The sequence below is a fragment of the Astatotilapia calliptera genome, chromosome 19 (genome assembly GCF_900246225.1).
Source record: "Astatotilapia calliptera chromosome 19, fAstCal1.2, whole genome shotgun sequence".
In the NCBI taxonomy this organism is placed as follows: Eukaryota; Metazoa; Chordata; class Actinopteri; order Cichliformes; family Cichlidae; genus Astatotilapia; species Astatotilapia calliptera.
The window spans coordinates 17,234,790-17,249,134 of record NC_039320.1 but is presented as its reverse complement, the minus strand read 5'-3'; the positions used below and the strand labels follow the sequence as shown (position 1 = coordinate 17,249,134).

The following is a 14,345-nucleotide window of genomic DNA, read 5'->3' as shown; positions in this document are numbered from 1 at the left end:
GACAGAGGCAGAGGTGCAGTGTGTATGTGCATGTGTGTGGAAGAGATTTTTGCATGTGCTATGCAGGCCAAATGTCATGCTTTTGGGTATGCTTTTAGTCACGTTACATGAAGATGTCGTGGGTTACTGTTATAAGTTGTCAAAATTCCCAGTGGGCACTTTTATATTCAAATCAATGCTGTGTTTGGGATCAATGGGGTGAGTCAACAGTCCCTGTGAGTATTCTTGTGAATCTTTGTGGTGCACAGCCTTTGCTTTTTTTTGTGATTGTGAGACAATTTATATTTCCAAAATATGTATCAGTCTCTGATCTTGTTGAATGTATTTCACTGTTAAATGATCAGCACTGTTTAATCTGTAGGACCATCAGAAATGTGTATTAGGGGGTGTGGGGGGGTCCTATAAGGTAGCAACGCAAAAGGTTTTTACAGGTCTTATGACTCTGCAAGTTTAGGTCTGGTGCATACACAAAGAAAGCTGCCTGTTAATGTATAAATAAACATGTTAGCAGTCACTTTCTGGGCCATGTGAACTGTGCACTATTTTCCAGCAGTGTTATCCACATGTTTTCAGTCACCAGCTATAGTTACATATGTTGCACTGATTAAGCATACAATGCTATCTTTTGCTGTGGCTGTAAACACAAAACGTTATTATAAATTTGTCTAATTTACCAATAGCAATCATGCTTTTTGCAGCCATATTTATGGCAACAAAAACATTCATTTTCACTAGTCCTGCTTCTATACAAGTAGCTTCCACTGTAAGCTAGCCCAAGGCTTCACACTTATCTTTAGGAGACATGGTTTTCCACTGACAAACGAGAGAAGTGAGTTCTCACACGATGTAAACTGTATAATATGTGTCTTCTTTTTCTCATTTAACAATTTACTAAAGCCTGGAAGATGAAAAGTCTTCATGGGTGATTAAACAGCAGATCATGGCATGTAAAGTGATTTTAAATGTTCTCCAGTCTGATGAAGTGCTACAACAATGTATAAGAAAGTTTTAAAATAGATTTTCCTTTGAGCTTGTGTAAGATAACACAACAGGTGGAAATGTAAAAGTGGTACATTTTGTAAAGTGATTTGTAAAGAGCCTTGTCGAAAAGATCTTTGCTATAATTTGTATATAGATGCTTTGTAATGCAGTACACTCAGGTGGTTTACGCAGTCCAAATCACCACAGCAGCTTCCTTGATTTAAAACATGGCCTCATGACTTTGAAGAATGTATCTGTTAAATGAATGTTTATGACCATATACTGATAACATGACATGCTTTTATCAATCCATACTTATTAACAGTCAAAATTTATTGCTTTTTTTTTTTTTTTATTAATCTATGTGACTATCTTCACTTAGTTAATGTGTATGTCTATGATAATGTCTTGTAAAAGAAACAAAAAGTTTCCTCCTCTTTTGTACACAGTATTCATATTCTTTGTGTAACCGACTCGACAGTCAGAAAGTTGCCCTCAGCAGATATGAGATGCAAACTGCAATCAGGGTTATTAAACCAACAAACACCAGTAAACACCTTCTCAGTCACATTAAAAAATAACAAAAGATAACAATAGGGTATGCAGTCATTTCTCCATGTGGCCCAGCAGTACCCCACTATATAATGTTGGCCTCAAAGGGGTTTAACACTGGCCGAAGGGACACTGCAATGTGCCTCTCCCATCTCAGCTGACAGGATTTTCTTGGTGCCACCAGGCTCCATTCTATCACATTAGATAGCTTATAAGACAGCAGGTGCTGCCAATATGAAGCAGACCTCAAAAGAGCACTCATTCATCACTAAATTCCCCTCAGGTACTTGATCAAAACACTTACAGGGGAGTCAGCAAAAGCCTTTGAGTGCAAAAATGTTCAGCAGATTGAAAATTAGAATGACTATGAAAGGTAATGAAGGATTCACAGGGAATTAAAGCTCAAAGTTGAGTTGGTAACTCACAGGAGAAGTGGGTGGATGAAAGGTGGAGAGAAGAAGAGATCTGAAACACAAAAGTCCACATGAAATACCTCAGTGGAAATGGACAATAAAACACAAAGTGAAAGAGAAGAGGCTCAAACAGTATTAGTATTTAGTATTTATTTATTTATTGTCATTGTCAAGAACAATGAAATTGCGTAACAATGAGTCAGAAATCATAAGAGCTTGTTTAAATGAAGGTTGTGAGTGTGGATAAATGAACATTACACAATTAGGATGAGAGTGGAATTAAATAAGTATTTTTAAAAATGCAGCACCTTTTTTTTATTATTTTGATACCAGTTCAGACAAGCTAATGTTTGCTGGTATACCAACACACTGACTGTTTACAAGTACACTCACAGGGGTGGACCAAAAATGAAGTCATCTGCAAATGGGATAGTGCAGATGGTTCAGACCAGGACAAACGCAGCTATATTTTTTCATCAGTCTCCTGATGATGACGACAAAAAGAATCCTCCAAGAAGCTTTCGTTCAAATAAGATTAGGCATCTGTGTCCACACTAGTGGCACCTAAAGTTATTGTCAATCTCCTTCATCCTGGTTGGGACAAGCACCCTGTGTCTGTGCTAAATTTTACATTTAATTCGATAGTCAAGTGAAAACATTAAAGGCATCATTATAAACATCAGTCTGTACAAAAGAACCCCAGCCTGCAGTTTTTTGTTAATACAAAAGCAATTGCTTAAAAATTTAAGTCTAAATAGTTCAGTATAGACTTTTGAACATGAAATGAATATGAAATGTTGATTTTCCCCATGAGGAATACGTACATAACCCTATCAGTGTATTAGCAGTCTGGACTGTTAATTATTAAGCTATCAATTTTGACCCAAACATTTGAAAGCCACAAAGTGACACTTTTTGTTTTGTTTCTCGGGAATCTTTGGAAAAAGGTTCCTGCATTAAAAATGTGAAAACTGGAACACCCGACAGTGAAATCCTACCACTTCCAGTCACTAGACTTATACCATATTAACCTATAGAACGGTATTGTTCAACAAAAGCTACTGCAGTGCACTTAAAAAAAGGATTTGTAGTTTGACTAGGAAAATAAATGTTTGATTTTCTTTCATAAATGTAATCTATGGTCTTTTTGTTAAGACAAAAAGACTAATGTTCCTCTGATGCCCTTGGATTGCCTGTGATTGAGGAATATTGACCTTGCAGTGCTGCAGTTTCTGTCCGGCTGCTTTCAGGGCCAGCAGGGCATAAAGTCTGTGATTTAGTCTTGTCACAGCTTTCTGGTTAAACAGTATTAAGGCCACCAGAGAGTAAATCTCAACATGACAAACCTTCACAGACACACATTTACACTCACCTCAAATCCTTGAACCCTAAGTGACAAATTAAAGGCAAAAACTATTATATTAATGATTTGCGGTGAAATTTCAAATGAATTACAGTGCTCGTAAGATGAGCTCTCCAGCTGAGTAATTCTAATTTAAACCCTAATATTATAAATATTGATTATCAGTCCTCTATGTTTACAACAGTACACAAAGATGATGCAGATGAAATGACAATAATGACCCTCTTATTAAATCTGAAAGATACAAATCAATACTGCCACAGAGAATGTCAGAAGTGTGTTTATACTTGTTTCTCCACCCTATATTGATGTATTCAGCTGGTTTGGGAAGTCCTATCCAAAAAAAGAACAAACCAACAAACTGCAGAGCATCATTGTGTTGAAGCGTAATGTTGACATTCAATAAACAGTGCAATTAAAGACAGAAAAAAATTAAAACATTTATTGGGCATAAATATATTATATATACGCTACCGATACAGTTACGTCTTACATACATAGGGTAGTATTTGCAAAAATCTATACATTAAAATTGATATGGCAGTTTCTTTTATATAATGCATATGAAATTGTCTAACATTTACAATACAAGAAGAAATGCATGAATTTCTTTTTTTCCTCAATTCGTAGACCATGACAACGTTGGAATGTTTATTTTTTAATTGTGAGGTAAAAATATGTTTCTGTTTTTGTCTTACTTAAAAAATAGTTAAATACCTGTGAGTCTCTGTATGTTTGTCAAATCGCCAATCTCTCAGTCAAAATCTCTACATGTACAAAACATTCAAAAAAAAAATGATCAGAAGGCACAGACGTGGGGTTGCTGGGCAAAACATTGTCTCTCACTCTTGACATACCCGCCAAATGTACAGGACCTGCAGGGTGGTGAGTAGGGAGGCTGGGGTTCTATAAAATCACCTGTATTTGAGGGGAAAAAACGCAAAAAACCCCCCAACAATGCACATCAAGGGAGTACCCTGCCCACAAACACAGTGCCTTTTTGTTAACACTGTGCTAACCTTGGACTATTTAACACTAGCATAACTGGCCTGACAATGACCATACACCAAGCAAACCTCTGCTCTTCCACTGGGGAATTAAGGCTTAAAAGGGGGTAGTGTTGGGCAACATAACATCAGGAGTTTAAGGAAAGGACACCTCACAAGTCACCTGTCAATTACAATGCAACAGGCAGACACAAGATGAACACATCAGACAAAGGCACCATACTCCCTATAAACTTTCCTTTCTTTGTGGCTGCACTGTGCATTCTGCAGAGAGCGCCCCAGTAATGCCAATGTCACAGTGATGCCAATAACAGAATAATGCCAATAAAAGTAACAGACAGTGTTGGCAGTAGAGTTTGGAATAGAGCAAAGGATCGCGTTTCCTATCGCTCATATTTACCTCATCAAGCCTAATGCTTGGCATAAAAAAGTGCTTCAACTCTGTTAGTCATAATGAATTTACCCTCTTCTTCTATAGCTCTATAGATATCTCTGTATATCATCTCTTAGCAATGTACGGACACAAAAAAGCTCACTACTGTTATACCAGCACAAGCCTGAAAAAGGATTTATCAATATTATTATTTTCATCATCTGCCGGAAACCATCGTATGATTGTTTTTGCTTTCTTTACCTTTCAGTGTGAAATCAGGTTGTGTAAAAATTAAAAAACGGGAAAAAAAACTCCACCGAAAGGGGCTACACATTTCATAATGGCACATTTTGCTTTACAAAACAAAACAATAAAAGATAATATGAAAAGAAGAAATATCACAGATCAAGTTAATGTTTTTTTTTCCTTTAGAAAGAATAATGATAATAGTCGTAATGCTGTGTCGCTGCAGAAGAACATCTCAGAACCCTTTAGACGATTCAAAACGCAACAACTAGTGGACATAAAAAGTTTGCACTTTGGCATTAAAACAGTAAAAATAGATATCAGAAGCTTCATTATAACACTAATCAGAACAAAAGCCAAAGGCAGCAACGTTTATCCCAAAACAGATGACTTGAATTGACCATAAGACCTGGCTTGCTACATGTTTCTCTAAGCGTTTCAAGAACTGCTTGCCTGTGCACAGCCAAAACAGGAAATGTAAAAAATAAAATAAAATAAAATAAAAATACATAGGCAATTTGGTTAAATGTTTGAAACGGCAATGATAACTGCAATTCATGGACTGATGAGCTACAGGTTCCCAACAGCTGTAAGAAAAATACTTAAAGGGTTACTGAGATAAGGAATGCTGGCCTTAATCATACAATCTAACATACATCCATTAAAACAAAAGAAAAAAAAAACATGCTACAAGAAAAAATTAGTATATAACTACACTTGTCTCTTAATCTTTTAACAATAAATAAATGAAGATTGCACTGTAATTGGCATGTAAAGTACTGTATGCAAATATATAGTATAAATAAAACCTAGAAAAGAACTCTACCTTTACTTTCCCACCAACTTTGGCAAAGGTTTTTTAAGCTAGTAAACCACTTTACTTACTGACACAAACAGGAGCAAGGCACAGCACAGACAGAGCACAAGATACAGCATCAAAAATGAGAGAACAAAGGGAAGGAAGAGAGAAAAAAAGAAGAAAAGAAGCTAAAATGATAAATTATCATGATGACAGCAATAGGGATGACAAGATTAGATCTCCCCTCTGTGAGGCCTTATCCCTGAGGTACATTACAGGCTGCCAATCAGAGCTAATCATTACCTCCGTCTCCCATCCAATCCCTTTTACTCCCTGCACCCCATCCGACAAACATGTCACACATTAATTACGCAGGTCAGGGTGACTTCTTTGGATTATCGGGGCATGTATTGGGTTGTACCTTGGCTTTGTTGCTTCGGGTTGGGGTTAAAAAGGGTTTTGGGGACTTGGGTGGGAGGTGAGGGGCTGTTATGTGTGTTAGAATGCCCTGTTCTGATGAGTTGTGTCCTGTCAAAGGCTTGTTTGGTTAGTGAACATTAGTTCAAGTCCTCAGAGAACATGTCCGTCTGAGGAGAGACCACAGACTTGCTACTGCTCTGATTACATATCAATAAAGCACCTTTTAATAGAGAGAGCGAGAGAGAAGAGAGGGAAAGTGAGAGTAGTGCATGGGCAGACAGATGGGATGGATCGAAAGCAAGAGAAAAGTGGCCAGAGCAAAAAGGGTAATTACAGATAATCACGGGTGGGAAATGAGAAAAGAGGAGAATAGACTTTAAATGCATCAATTGACAGGCTAGCCGGAAGGAGAAACAGCTTTAGCATTGCTCTGGCTGGCTAATTCTTAGTGGGGGCTAAAGCACAAGCTAACTCCTAATGGCTTTCCTAGTTAACACCCATACAGCTCTGAGAAGGCCGGTTAGCTGGCAGACTGTTAGCACCTCTGGGTCAGTGGAGCTACGTACATATCGCTAGTAAAGCTACAGATAAATAGGCTGGAGCAATGGTATTTGAGATGGTAGATTAAAGAAGAACTGACCAATGGCCCAAAATATGCTCAGCCCAGCCCTTTCCTTGTCTGCTGCAGCCGATCACAACCACAGCCCGGCTCCCCAAAGCCAGTTTAAGCCTCACAAACCAATACCTTCAAGGGCTCATATTCTGAACCAAGACAAGTGTTTAAGGGCTCCTTCAACTAAATGTGCAAGCTGCTGAGCTGACCTCAGAGCTGCCGTCTATGAGCACCTAGAGTCCACTATTCCCCCTTTTACACTGTACTTCAGACCTTACATTGCCATCACTTATATTACATCAATTTATAGCATCATAGTATTTGCTATAATATACATATCTATATATAGAGTTCATATATTAGATTACTGGTTTTCCATTCTTTTGTAGATATAATAAAATCAAAGGATAGCAGCATCTTAAACCATACATGGATTGCATCACTTTGGTAGCGGAAAGAGTGAATGAGTGAATGTAAAAAGCTAAGCAGATATGTGATTTACTTCTTAGGATGAAATGTCTTTCTCATTGTCATTGCATTAGTGTAATTGGATATGTGTGCAAGGTTATGCATGTAAGTCTGCACCTTTGTCTGTGCACTGGGTATTTGTCAGTCTGCATGTGAGAACGGGTGCAGATTGCGTGAAATGTCTGACAGCCTGTAGAGTTGTAACAAACTGGGTAAGTAAGAACAACTAAAGCTTTGAAGGCCTACACTGGAATATGGCTGAATGAATAAAGACTACAGCAAAAAAAAATGCAAATTAAACACTGAAAAATAAACCAAAAAAGTAAGGCAATGACCATCAAGAAATATATGTTCTCTAAGTGAATATGTTTTAAAAAGATACAAAATAAAAACATGCAAGTCAGTCTGGAAAGCAACTGTTTTGCTCACAGCTATTTTAAGGCTTGATTATCAGCTTTCTTTCCCAAACGAGGTACAACTCAGACAAGGCTTCCCTCGACAGAAATCCTTAACAAATGAGACGGACAATGGTATGAAGACAACAGAGACGGAGAGGGAAAAAGTCCAAGGTGAGTGAAGGCAAAAGACAACAGGAACAAGGTGGGAAAAGCCTGAATCAAAAAATAACCCAAAAAAATCATAGATAGCGTTGAATGTACATCTCAAGTGTTTGTTTTGATTTCATTCGGTTCTTTCATAGATGTTTTTTAAAGTTTTTTTTTCTGCGATTTTGCTTTCTCTTTCTATCCTATAATTAAAAATTCCCTCACTTCATGAAGAAGTACTGTAGCAAGCAGGCCATGAGGATGGAGAAGCCTGCAAACACACACACAATCAGCGCCGCAAAGCGCTCGTCGCTCGAGATCAGGCCCGCTCCTTTGCCTGCTTCCACGGCACACTGCTCTCCTGATGATGCTGCCTCCTGGCGACGCAGCGTGAACAAAGAGGAAGGGCTCAGTGGTCCACACAGCTCCTGGCACGTATCCTGGCAACGGCGGCAGGCACCCACACGGAAACGGTAGTCTGTGTTGCTCTGGAGACCGGAGATTTGAAACACACCCTCCTCTCCCTTGAAAACCTTTGAAGGCAGGAAAGAGGTGAAAAAAGTTTTACAGCTGACTTGGATAAGAAAGACATTTTAAGAAAGAAATAAGATAAGCGCAAAGGACGCAGATTTTCATCCAACTAAAAAGCATAACATGCTCCTGAGTGAAATCATTTTAGCTAGAAAACAGACATGCATGCTCACGTAAACTCATATTTTATTCAAAGAACACAGAAAAACAAAACAAATTAGATGTTTAAACTGTGAAAATTTTAAGAAATTTGGAATTTAATGGTAGCAACATTTAATCCACTTTTACCAACTTAGTAGATTTGTTGCTCAATTTTTGGGAGAGGAATGTTCTTCCTATCATTCTTATTTGATAGGTTTCTAGGTGTGCAACAGTCCTCATTAAGGTCTTCTTTGGTGTATTTTGTTTCTCATGATGTGCCAGACGTTTTCAGCTGGTGAAAGGTCTGGTGAAGAGGCAGGCCAGTTCAGCACCCGGACTCTTCTACAAGAAGCTGTCCAGGAGACATCTTTTTAATGACCACCCTTAAAAAGATGTCTCCTGGATGGGAGCATATGTTGCTCTAAAACCTATATATACACCTTTCAGCATTAATGTTGTCTTTCCAGATGAGCAAAGTGCCAGTTTCCCTAGGCATTATTGGGCTCCCATACCCTCAGGCATACAGGATTTTGAACTAAGCGCTGATAACAAGCCAAATGGTCCCTCGCTTCTGTAGTGTGGAGGACGTATCATAGTATCATTCAAGTTTCCTGAAAAGAATTTCAAATTTGTCCTCCCACAGAACAGTTTTCTACTTTCATGTTAACAACATTTTTACATTTTGCTTTTTCTTTGCACGATAGAGTTTTAATCTGCATTGGAACTGTGTTCACAATGATTTCTGAGTTCCTGAGTCCTTACAGTGTAATTGATGTTACTGCAGTGCTGCTTGAGAGCCGAAAGATCACAAGCGAGGATCACACCGAGATTCTCCAGATTCTCAGAATCATTTCAAGATATTATGTACTGTAGATGATTGGATACTAAAAGTTTTCACCATTTTATATTGAAGAACATTATTATGAAACTGTTCCACGATTTGATGATGCGTTTTTTTTGTTTTGTTTTTTTTTGGGGGGGAGGGGGTGTATTCGCAGACTGGTGAATTCTCCTTCTAGCTTTGCTTCTGAGAAACTCTGCCCCTCTAAGATGTCATGTTACTGACATTTTGCCAATAAACCTAACTAGTTGCAAAATGTTCCTCCGGCTGTTTCTTTTTAGCACCACTTAGTTTTTTCGGTCTTTTGTTATCTCCACCCAACTCTTTTGAGACCTGTTGCTGCCGTCAACTTTAAAATGAACTAATATTTTTTGATGAAATAGTAAAATGTCTCCGTTTAAAATTTCATGTCTCCTATGTTCTATTGTGATTAAAAAACATGTTTAAGACATTTAAATGACCGCCTTGTGTTTTTCTTTGCATTTTACAGGGTAGTTTCTTTGGAATTGAACTTGTAGAAAGGTAAGTGGTGTTTGTGTCAAAGGAGAATGTGTGTAGACAAAAAACACCATTTAATTTTTAGTGCTGCAGTAGAAGAAATGGTTTGATAAAGGTGCACTGAACTTTAGCTGTTAGACTCTCAAACTGACGAGAGGTAAATATAACTGAGTGCATTTACTGGTCTTCTCATAAAGAAATAAAAAAACCCAACAAAAATAAGGAAAAACAACCCCCCCAAAAAAGAACACAAAATGTTAAAAGCAGCATCTGATAACATATGTCTGCACAGGTTTTATCTACTTATGAGAGTGCAGTTCTTCCCACCAACCATTCTGTAATTCAATAACAGAAGTTGAAATGGCCCTGAAGACAAATAACTTTTTGTCTACCTGCCTGCCCACCGCTGCAGCTGTGAGCAATCAAATCCTATATTTCCAGGTGCAGCAGACTCTTCCTGAGATACTTCTGTTTTGTAATTTTCATTAAAAGTATTTAATACCTCTCAGCAGGGGGGATGTATATGAGGGAAGTGTTCACACATGGGTATTTTACTCTTCTATCAAATGTCAAAAGAAAATTGAATTAATTAATTCCAGCAGCTTCCTAGTGTTTAGATGAACTGGACAGCTCTCATGTAAGACCCGTTTACATGTGTGTGTTACAAACCTGTTTGTATTCTGACTCACGTCCCACCAGCACCTGGAGCACATAGCTCACAGGGTCCCCCCTCATTGGTGGAATAGTTTCCCATGTTATCTCACACATGTTCCCCTCCAGCTGGTGCACTCTGGGAGCTGTTGGAATTAATAATAACAAATCATTATCTCATATACATGACTGCATATCGTTAAAAGACGCTTGCAAACAGATGAAGACTATAATTAGAACACCATCTCTTGTGAAGTCAAGAAATGGTGTTTATCATTTTACAACATTTAAAATGTTGTAAATGGCCTGCATTTGTATAGCGCTTTTCTAGTCCCTAAGGACCCCAAAGCGCTTCACACTACATTCAGTCATTCACCCATTCACACACTGCCGATGGCAAGCTACATTGTAGCCACAGCTGCCCTGGGACGCACTGACAGAGGTTGTAAACAGTAAAGTGTAGATAAACTCACAGTTCAGTGATTTGCCAAACACTTAAAGCCTATATTTAACTGAAAACATTAAGAAGATAACTTATCCAGAGCTGAAACTTGATTCAGCATATAGAAAAAGTGGTATAAAACTGGGTATAAAAAGAGCATACCCAAGAAGGTTCATTCTTCCGTGAAACAGTGCAGCAAAACACTTATGATTGAAGAACAACATTTTTCAATATGGAACTGCAACGACTTTGGGGATATTATAATGTATAATAGAAAAAATACATCATATAAATGTAAGGCTTATCTTAGGGCCAATGTTCATTTAGGATGAACTAAAACAAAGCAGAAGAAACAACTGAAATCTATCAATCAAAAATAGGAAACTGAGAAACATATATATGAATATAAATAGTGAACATCAGCTACAACAAAGTGAGTCATGAAATTCATTTTGTTTTTCAGTTGTAACATTTGTTATGCACTGCAATCAAATCCTTGGGGATTAATGTCATTTTACACTGTAAATTACAATGTTAACAACAACGATGTCATTTTGACTGCAATAAACTGCTGCATTAAATACAAAACACATTTTACTAACTGCTTTGATAACCAAGTATCTATATGTTGATTCATCTCAACATCACCTGCTCTTTATAGTTTCAAATGAATGCCTGACCCTTTTAGATGGCGTACACTGCTATGAGCTTTACAGAAGCTATTCGGTCCCTCGAGTGGGTTTATGGATATATCAATGCTATGCGGCACAGCTACCATCATACTTTGTAGATATATCCAGAGAGGTTACCCCTTACTGCAATTATTGGAGCTGTAATAAGCCACCCCCTCTCTTACAGTAACAATCAGATGCTGGAGGCAATAATCAGGCAGGCGACAGTAAAATTCATCACTAAAAGCCAAAAACAGATGCATTTGTTGCATGCGTAAAGCTTGATTTAATCCACGTAGAAGTGGCAAACATTACTGTATGCATGGATACTCGTGCACTGGTGTGTTTGCGTTGCTCTGCCATCATATGTGAAATTGAGCTGACACTGGTGGACTGGTAGGACATCTTCACATGATCTGACCCCTGAAGATATTTAAAGTTAGATTTACCTAAATAGAGGACTGTGCGTTTTAATATGTCTGATAATTCCCCACTAATATCCCTACGGCACAACTGTACGATCTGAAAAGGCAGCTGGTGTATAGCTAGTGATGAAGACAGGACTTCTTTGTGTGAAATGTGTTTGTGCACAAAGACATTTTCTCCGCTTCGGTTTACCTTTCAGGGCAGGGGGTATAGACTTGGTGGTGCAGAACGTATGTGTGTCAGAAAAAGGACCCTCCCCAGCATCACTGATGGCCTGTATTCTGAAGCTGTAGCTGCTGGACTCGGTCAATCGCTGAACCTTGTAGGTGTGGCTGGGACCACGGTAGATTGTCACAAACCTAAACAGGGAACATAATGAAGAAGGAGAAATAAACAATAAGATGTAAATCTAAAAAAATTTTTTAAAAAGGAAGGACGGTTCAATGTGACAGAGGGAGCACTGACAGGCCTAGGCATGAAGGATCACTCCATCAGAGATAAAGGAGAAATGGTGAAGGGAAGTGAAGGTGATGGTGTTATGAATGGGTATAAGAAGGGAAGAGTTATGATAATAGAGAAAAACATGGTTAAACATCCATCCATCTATCCATCTAATTCAAGGTCGTTGGGGGCTGGAGCCGATCCCAGCTGTCAATACGGCTGAGGCAGGTTACAGCCTGATCATGTTGCCATCTTATTGCAGAGCACGGTCAAACAAGAACAGTAAAAAGTAAGGCACAAACACTTAGATACCCACTAATCACTAACTTAGTTATAAGGACTGATAGACCATGTTTGTGACTTGATATAGTTTAACTCAGCACAGCAGGCGTCACAAGAAAAATGATGAGCAGCTCAGCGGTGAATGTGAATATTTTAACACAATTATATGTTAACCTGAGGTAAGATTAACTTCAGAAATAAAATGTGGGGACCTTGAAAAGCAAGAGGAGCAGCAGAAGAAAAGAAAGCACCTTAAAAAAAAAGATAGAGATGATTGATGAACACGCAGGACAAACAGTGGCAGGCTATAGTCACAAATCTGATGAAAATGAGCACCAAAAGCATTCCTGGCTGGCTCGATGGACAGATTCATGGAGTGGGAGAGATAAAAGCAGGAAAAGTCTGGGAGATAAGTGAATGTGAGCCGAAGAGGGGTTATTTATCTCAGCAATCAGCTTTGCAGCAAAATAAGGTAAATGTCTAGGTGGCAAAGGAAGCCATGAAGCAGAGGAATGAGAAAAGAAAGACAAAGGGAAATGGTTAATGAACAAGAGAAGAGGCAGTAATAGAAGAGTAAAGTCGCAGGAGGATGCAAGGGAGAGAGAAGTTAAAGCAGAAGGATAGGTGATTGAGAATTAAAGGAGATGATGATAATGTTGAAGAGAGAAAAGAGAGTGCGAGACAAAGAGGAGAGGAGAGAGGTCACGGTTTAGTGGAAAGCTATAACTCCAGATGAGCTCTTTATGTAGCTGCACTACAGAAGTGATGTGTTTCTCTGGCTGATATATGATGTTATTAAACCTTGGCCTTACTGGTGGGCCATACAGTTAACACGTGCAGCGATCAACTGCATGGCTTAAAAAAAACAAACAACTAATGCATTAACTTTTCCATCATCAGGAGCTATGACCTCTTCGCAGTCGACCAGACATAAATGGTAAGATATCAAAATAATTAACATTTAGCACAGCACAAACAAACAATAAATACACTTGCACAAAAAAATCACTAGGACATAGTTAATGAGATGAATTGCCCTGGTGCTGACCAAAAGCTGACCAATTAACTACAACATGGCAGAGCAGAGGGCAGGATGAGAGAGGTCAGAATGTAATGAAACAATCTGTTATTGTTCTACTGCAGACGTCATCGTGTAAGAAGAATAAAGCCCTTGAACTACACTGCCCCGTGTTGTCATGACATTCTTGCAACTCTCAGATTTGACACAAGGCATGTCAGTGGGTAACATGGATGAGAAGAGGGAGAAATGAATGGAGCACAGGAAACAAGTGAAAATAAAAAGCCCTGACTCAGGGAGGACAGCGCATGAGCAACAAGTCTGCAAACAGGGAGATAAGAAAAAGAAAAATTAGTCTGAGCAAGCAAGGGAAAGGAGGATGGGAAGGTACAAGGATGAGAAATAAATAATGGCAACAATAATGGGAACCGGAGAACACTTTCTTTATCATCATAAAATAGAGGAATGCTTGGGTTTACTGAAAAATAAAGGAAGGGTAAAAAATGCCAATGCAGGGGAAATAATTCCTGAAAGGAAGCACACATTCATTGTCAGAATCTCCACATTCGCAGTCACCTGTCTAACAATAAACCCCGATTAATAAACATGAATTAAATCAGAGG

General features: G+C 38.5%; 1 protein-coding gene across 2 annotated transcripts in view; it reads right to left on the bottom strand.

The window, feature by feature from the left end:
- Positions 1-3,735: 3,735 nt before the first annotated feature.
- The window catches only part of fndc3ba (fibronectin type III domain containing 3Ba), an 86,712-nt gene continuing 76,102 nt past the window's right edge, over positions 3,736-14,345 (bottom strand). For both annotated transcript variants that reach the window (XM_026152459.1, XM_026152460.1), the window contains 3 exons: positions 12,174-12,340; positions 10,461-10,588; positions 3,736-8,313 (listed from right to left, as the gene is read on the bottom strand). In XM_026152459.1, coding sequence (XP_026008244.1) covers positions 8,002-8,313; positions 10,461-10,588; positions 12,174-12,340 — 607 coding nt within the window. In that variant the 3' untranslated portion in view covers positions 3,736-8,001. The remainder of the gene's footprint in view (positions 8,314-10,460; positions 10,589-12,173; positions 12,341-14,345) is intronic.